Source organism: Aegilops tauschii, chromosome 5, assembly GCF_002575655.3.
Source record: "Aegilops tauschii subsp. strangulata cultivar AL8/78 chromosome 5, Aet v6.0, whole genome shotgun sequence".
Classification (NCBI taxonomy): Eukaryota; Viridiplantae; Streptophyta; class Magnoliopsida; order Poales; family Poaceae; genus Aegilops; species Aegilops tauschii.
In genome coordinates, this window is record NC_053039.3 from 560,207,881 (window position 1) to 560,214,814 (window position 6,934).

The 6,934-nt window shown below is 54.8% G+C and overlaps 1 protein-coding gene across 1 annotated transcript; it reads left to right on the plus strand.

Moving 5' to 3' along the window:
• Window positions 1-1,813: 1,813 nt before the first annotated feature.
• Window positions 1,814-5,747, plus strand: LOC109745753 (protein DETOXIFICATION 54). Its single transcript, XM_020304869.4, has 2 exons — window positions 1,814-3,074; window positions 4,681-5,747. The coding sequence occupies exons 1-2, from the start codon at window positions 2,103-2,105 to the stop codon at window positions 5,254-5,256; spliced, it is 1,548 nt and encodes a 515-aa protein (XP_020160458.1). The 5' UTR covers window positions 1,814-2,102; the 3' UTR covers window positions 5,257-5,747.
• Window positions 5,748-6,934: the final 1,187 nt, after the last annotated feature.

Genomic DNA, 6,934 nt, shown 5'->3' on the forward strand with positions numbered 1-6,934 from the left:
CTTAAGGTCCGGTGACGCTAGGGTTGTAGAGATATATGTATGCGGAAACCCGAAAGTTGTTCGGAGTCCCGGATGAGATCCCGGACGTCACGAGAGGTTCCGGAATGGTCCGGAGGTGAAGAATTATATATAGGAAGTCCAGTTTCGGCCACCGGGAAAGTTTCGGGGGTTATCGGTATTGTACCGGGACCACCGGAAGGGTCCCGGGGGTCCACCGGGTGGGGCCACCTGTCCCGGAGGGCCCCGTGGGCTGAAAGTGGAAGGGAACCAGCCCCTAGTGGGCTGGGGCGCCCCCCTTGGGCCTCCCCCCATGCGCCTAGGGTTGGGAACCCTAGGGGGGAGTTCCCCCTTGCCTTGGGGGGCAAGGCAACCCCTTCCCCCCCTTGTGGCCGCCGCCCCCCTTGAGATCCCATCTCTTGGGGCTGGCGCACCCCCCCAGGGTCCTATATAAAGGGGGGGAGGGAGGGCAGCAACACAACAGCCTTGGGCGCCTCCCTCCTCCCCTGCAACACCTCTCTCTCGCGCGCAGAAGCTCGGCGAAGCCCTGCCGGAGAACCGCTGCATCCACCACCACGCCGTCGTGCTGCTGGATCTCCATCAACCTCTCCTTCCCCCTTGCTGGATCAAGAAGGAGGAGACGTCGCTGCACCGTACGTGTGTTGAACGCGGAGGTGCCGTCCGTTCGGCACTCGGTCATCGGTGATTTGGATCACGGCGAGTACGACTCCGTCATCCACGTTCATTGGAACGCTTCCGCTCGCGATCTACCAGGGTATGTAGATGCACTCCCTTCCCCTCGTTGCTAGTAGACTCCATAGATGCATCTTGGTGAACGTAGGAAAATTTTAAAATTATGCTACGATTCCCAACAGCTACTACATCAGGACATGCCATCGGACTATCAAAATTTGCATGTTTACCAACATGGTAGCTATGGAGAGCCCTTACTCTTCCCAGCACCCTTGGCAACCTTCTCACGGAAATAGCTGTCGAAAACACAGTATAGGTTGAGCCGGATCTGCTTATCGCCAGAGTTGTCCAACCTGTCGTTGTCCTTCTCCTCCTTGGGGGCAGTCCGACCATGGCACGACCGCCCGATTATGTTCTCAGGTCATGGCACGCGTGTTCCTCTGTTGTTGCTTCTTTACAATGCGGGCGCGGATGGCTTCCTCCTCTACGGCACCCAACGCCCCTGCATTAGCCACCTCCGCCGTCGCCATGTCGGCAGCGAAAGCGGGCCTCAGCCACCCTCATCCTCTCCTTCCCAAGGCGGACACACCAGTCCTGGTAGCACTCATACTCTGGAGGACCGCTAATGGGAAAGGGAGATTGGAAGGCTCCCGGGAGGACCGCGATGATCCAACCCTGGGGGATCCGAGCTTCCGATGCGATGAAGCAATGGACTCGCGCTGGAGAGATCCCGCCGTTTGTCGGGCGCTGTCCTCTCGGAAGCGGGAGAGTGCAATGCGAACGGCCATTGGCTCCTCCAACTCATACGGGACGACACCCCAGGAAGTGGATGAGAAAATATATATGTATAGTGAAGTCAGATCCGCTGCCTGCCATGCCGAAGAAGGCCGGACGGGAGCTTGGGTGGCGTAGGGAAGCGGAGGAGAGTACAGTGAAGTGACTAGGATTTTGTCTGGAAAATGAACGAGAAGAATATACTATGTAGGGTCGGGTGGGCCAACGTGGGCTAGCTCGGACGTGGTCCGCCCAGACGTTCGTAACGCCGCACTGCCCACAGGTTCGTATCTGCGTTTGCGGCGGCAGTGGTATATGTACAGATACAATAATGAGAACTCTCGAAACTGCAGCGTCTTTCATGGCAGGCCGGTAACGCGTGTGTACTGAGTAGTACACCGCACGTCTGCGCGGTCACATTTATAGACGGAGCAACCAAACCAAATCCCAAGAGTCATTCGTATACAGATACACGGGAGCGAGCCCGGCCGGAAACCAAACACCATTCGTCGCTCCCTCGCTTCACACCAGCGCGCACTAGTCCCTCTCTGCCTCCTCTTCTCGGTCGCGCGCCGCCTCTGCTCTCCCTCGGCAACGACAGCAAACACCGGCTAGCCAGCCAAGAAAGAGGCGCCGACATGGCCATCCCGCTCCAGGCGAAGAAGCAGCAGGAGAACGGAAGCAAGGGCGGCCAAGGCAGCGACGTGGACGGCGGCGACGACAACCCTTCGGCGGCGGAGGAGCTGCGGGAGCTGTGGCGCATGGCGGCGCCGATCACGGCGCTCAACTGCGTGGTGTACCTGCGCGCCATGGTGTCCGTGCTCTGCCTGGGTCGGCTCGGCCCGCTCGACCTCGCCGGCGGCGCGCTCGCGATCGGGCTCACTAACATCACGGGCCACAGCGTGCTCTTCGGCCTCGCGTCCGGGTTGGAGCCGCTTTGTGCCCAGGCCTACGGCTCCCGCAACTACGACCTGCTCACGCTCTCCCTCCACCGCGCCGTGCTGCTGCTCGCCATCGCCGCCGTCCCCATCGCGCTGCTATGGCTCAACGTCGGCCCTATCCTCGTCGCGCTCGGCCAGGACCCGGCCATCTCCGCCTCCGCCGCCGCATACGCCGCGTGGGCGCTCCCGGACCTCGCCGCGCTGGCCGTGCTCCAGCCGCTTCGCGTCTACCTTAGGTCCCAGGGCATCACCAAGCCCATGGCCGCCTGCTCTGCGGCCGCCGTCGCGCTGCACATCCCGCTCAACTTCCTCCTCGTCTTCCGCATGGGCTTCGGCGTGCGCGGCGTCGCGGCCGCGCAGGCGCTCACCAACACCAACATGGTGCTCTTCCTGCTCGCCTACGTGCGGTGGGCGGGCGCGTGCGATGACACGTGGAGGGGCTTCGCGCGGCCCGCCGCCGTAGCCAGCGGGCTCGGCGGCCTCGTCCGCCTCGCCGTGCCCAGCTGCATCGGCGTCTGCCTCGAGTGGTGGTGGTACGAGGTCGTCACCGTGCTCGCCGGCTACCTCCAGAACCCCACCGCCGCCGTCGGCGCGGCCGGCGTCCTCATCCAGACAACCAGCCTGATGTACACCGTGCCCATGGCGCTCGCCGCCTGCGTCTCCACCCGGGTAAGAATAAGATTAGGAAACACTAGCCCGCCATTGGTGTCAACTTTCCAAAAGGAAAAAAAACCTTTGATTCGTGAAATGAACACTTGCCCGCCATTGTCATCAACTTTCCACAAAGAATTATTATTATTTTGATTCGTGTCGATCACCCAACTGCCAAATTCCTTTTGGGGTTTCAATCACATCGCATCGCATCGATCGACCGACCCGTTGGTGATGTGGGCGAGAGGTTGTTATATTGCGGGTGATGATGAGTTTGTTGTGAGCATGCATCATCATCCGACGTATCACACGTAACTTGTGCCGGCACATCCCTCTTGCTCACACATTTTCTGGTGCTCCCTTTCCTCGTTTTTTTTTGCACCTTCTCTTTTGCATGATACCAGACCGATATTCACTTCCGATTTTGGTCCCATGCATGATTTACGAGACCAAGCTTAATTGTTTCCTCCATTTTTTACGCCATATTTTGGGGTCACTTTGTACCATCTGCTTTTGGAAATGAAGATTTCTTTGCCCTGCATGCATGCTTCTTTCAAGGAAAATCCAATTTTCATGAGCTAAATTCTGTCAAAACATCCTGTATATTGGGTTCTTTAACACACTTCGAAGATGTGAGCTTGTTTTTGGGAGACACGCAAGTCTGTCTAGCTGCTTTGAGCTACTCTTGTCAAACATAGTTTCATTCAATATCAGTCGGAACAAAAGTTGGATGCACCGCACACACTTGCTTAGCTAGGCTAGCTGCACGCATTTGCCATAGACCTACTTCCAAAACGGCAAAATAAATGTTGCCATAGTTCCGTTGAACCACAAAATATCTATATAGCTGCTAGACGTAGTACGTAGTTGAGCTTGGGCGTGCTGCCTAGATATTTTCCTCTCTTTTCAATTGAAAGAAAATGTTTAATTTGTCTACATACTTCAATTTGGGTACATACTGCATACCCTAGTATTTAGAGCTTTCATAACCATTATCTTAAAAATAACATTGAAAAAATTACCTAAAAAACCACCTGATCGGGTAAACGGAATATTTGGACAGAATTAACTGCAATATATTCCCCTAAGAAAAAGGAAAAACTGACATATATTCCGAGTCCCAAAAGACACACTCCCACGCTCCTATCTTAGGTAGATTCCCAGGTAGCTAGACTAGACAGCTGCTGTTTTTACCCCAGGTAAAATAGTGCGGGTGAAAAGATTACTTTTACTAGTTACAGCGACGAGACACAGAAACGACAAGGTTTGTGGCGGTAAAAGCTTTGCTTGCTTTCTTCTTCTTCCACTTGTCCATGGCATGGCCTGGTCTGGTCTCTTCGTGGCAGCATGCACACAATTGCACCACTGTGCACATATAGCAGCTGAGTTGACCAATCAATGGCCGCTGCAGTAGCTAGCCGCCGGGCCACATGCGGCAACAGTGCTCCCACTGCTCAGTTGCCGGAAAAGACAAGACCAGTTCCTCTCTCCACTGTGGGCACTGTTTGTTTCTGCAGGGCACACCATTTCTGTGTTTGTGTTAATCGATCGATCTTGTTGAGCTTGAGGAGGGCATGCATGGTGGTTTTTCTGATTTGCATGGTGGGTGGGTGGATGCATGCAGGTGGGCAACGAGCTGGGCGCCGGGAAGCCGCGGCGTGCGCGGATGGCGGCGACGGTGGCGCTGTGGTGCGCGGCGGGCGTGGGCCTGGCGCACGTGGCGTGGACGGCGGCGTTCAGCGCGCAGTGGGTGTCGCTGTTCACGCGGGAGCCGTCGGTGGTGTTTCTGGCGTCGGCGGCCATGCCGGTGCTGGGGCTGTGCGAGCTGGGCAACTGCCCGCAGACCACGGGGTGCGGCGTGCTGCGCGGCACGGCCAGGCCCGCCGTGGGCGCCCGCATCAACCTGCTCTCCTTCTACCTCGTCGGCACGCCCGTGGCGGTGCTGCTGGCGTTCGGGCCCTGGCCGTGGACCGGGTTCGGCGGGCTGTGGTACGGGCTGCTGTCCGCGCAGGCCGCCTGCGTGGCCCTGGTGCTGGTCGCCGTCGTGTGGCGCACCGACTGGCGCGTCGAGGCCATGCGCGCGCGGAGGCTGACCGGCACCGGCGCGGAGACGACGGCGACGGCCACCGAGGGGGAGGAGCAGGAGGAGATGAGGCGCCTCGTGGCCGGCAACGGCCGGGAGGCCGACGTCGACGTGTAGCGACCCGTTCCTTTCGGTCGAACCACCTAGTTTAGCCCTACGTGCGGTGCATCGCGGTGACATGCTAAACTTAAGCCAGACTAGCCATTCCACCCGTAGAGCAGCCGTAGCATATTTGCAGCACCTAGCCGGCTAGCTTTAGTTATTGCTGTGAGCCACACAGCTCACAGATTTGCTGCTGCATGCATGCTTGCAGCTAAGCGTAAGCGGTGGGGTGTTGCATTGAAGTGGTAGCTGCTTGGAAAAACGGCCTAGCTAGCAAGCTAATCAAGCTAGAGATCTTGATCGAGCTAAGCAAGTTCATTCCAAGTGACACGCACTTCCTTTTGTGTACCAGCTACACAAGTTCATTAGCACTTGATTTTGGGATCGATGGGGCATGCATGCATGCCTTGAAAAAGAAGCATGGAACCTTTGGGAACCTTTGCATCTGCCATTGCTTCCTGCCGCATACGAGAAAGTTGGCTAGTATAGTAAGTTGTGTTTGGATATGATGCTAACCTGCACTGAGCGTGACGGATCGAGGAGCTTGCTGTGTGATGATCGGTGTCTCGATCTGATCCTGTTTTATTCCTTTCTTTCTCGTGTAAGTGTATCAGCTAGCATGGCTTTATGAGAAAGAGGGGAGCGGCTTTTCTCGTCATATTCCCCCTCCCCTTTGCGGAGGACAACGTATCGCTACGCCTCGCTTTCGCCTTTCTCTCTGGCTAGAGCGGGGCCGGCTGAAGCCTTACCTTGCGCCCGCCTGTCTCACCGTCTTTAGAGCATGGTTAAGAATGCGTTTGGTTACCTCAACTGATCTTTCATATTTGCATCAGTGGCTCATTTGAGTCGGGTTGAGATAATGTAGGCTGAAAACCATGTTCTGTAGATTGTTTGATTGCATGTATGTGTTTTTACCCGAATTTTTAAACACGCAGCTGCGCTGGATCGTTGTCTTGAGGGCACGCTCATGTCCGCCAATTTCTTTCCCGACATGTGGCTAATACAAAATGCAATTAAGTCAACCTAATCATGGGGTCTACAGAGAGGATTAACACGCATGGAAAGCACATGGTCCCCGACGTATCCGCATACCATCTCATCCCGTGAGTTTCTCAGCAAGATATCACGTGCATGCATTTAATGTGTGTTTCAAATTTTAAAAAAGCTATAACTTTTGAACGGAGTATCAAAATTAAGATCCGCTTTCACCGCTAGATTCCTGACGACGAGCTCTTCAAAACTATATCTCATATGAGTATGTTTTGACTATATTTTTTGGGAGCAACTTTGAATACTAGAGAAGCAACTTTAGTGCTATAGGAAAGCAACTTCTAGTTAGTATGTGTAGTGTGAATGCCTATCATTGGAAATTCCTTCAAAGTTGATTGCCATACTACCAGGTTAACTAGGTTCACCTTTAAGTTTTCTACCATAACTAGCAAGTATTCTACCATAACTAGTTCCGCCTCCAAGTTGATAGTATTATACGTAACTTAGTTTTCGAGGTAGGCTGCCAATATCCTAAGTTGCGTGCCATGACTAATGAGTAGCTTAACACCATCCTAAGTTGCCCATATATGAAAGGATTCATCCATTATAGTACGTTGATCTTTCACGAACTCGTCCGACCAACCATATGAACCCAACGATGACATAAGATGCATTAATTTCATTACAGGAAAATTCCAAAAGG

Bases quoted from the DNA above. Each gene is read 5' to 3' on its own strand.
- LOC109745753 (XM_020304869.4), top strand. From the start codon at position 2,103: ATGGCCATCCCGCTCCAGGCGAAGAAGCAGCAGGAGAACGGAAGCAAG. The intron at 3,075-4,680 runs GTAAGAATAAGA...GGATGCATGCAG, and splicing joins CCGCCTGCGTCTCCACCCGG to GTGGGCAACGAGCTGGGCGC.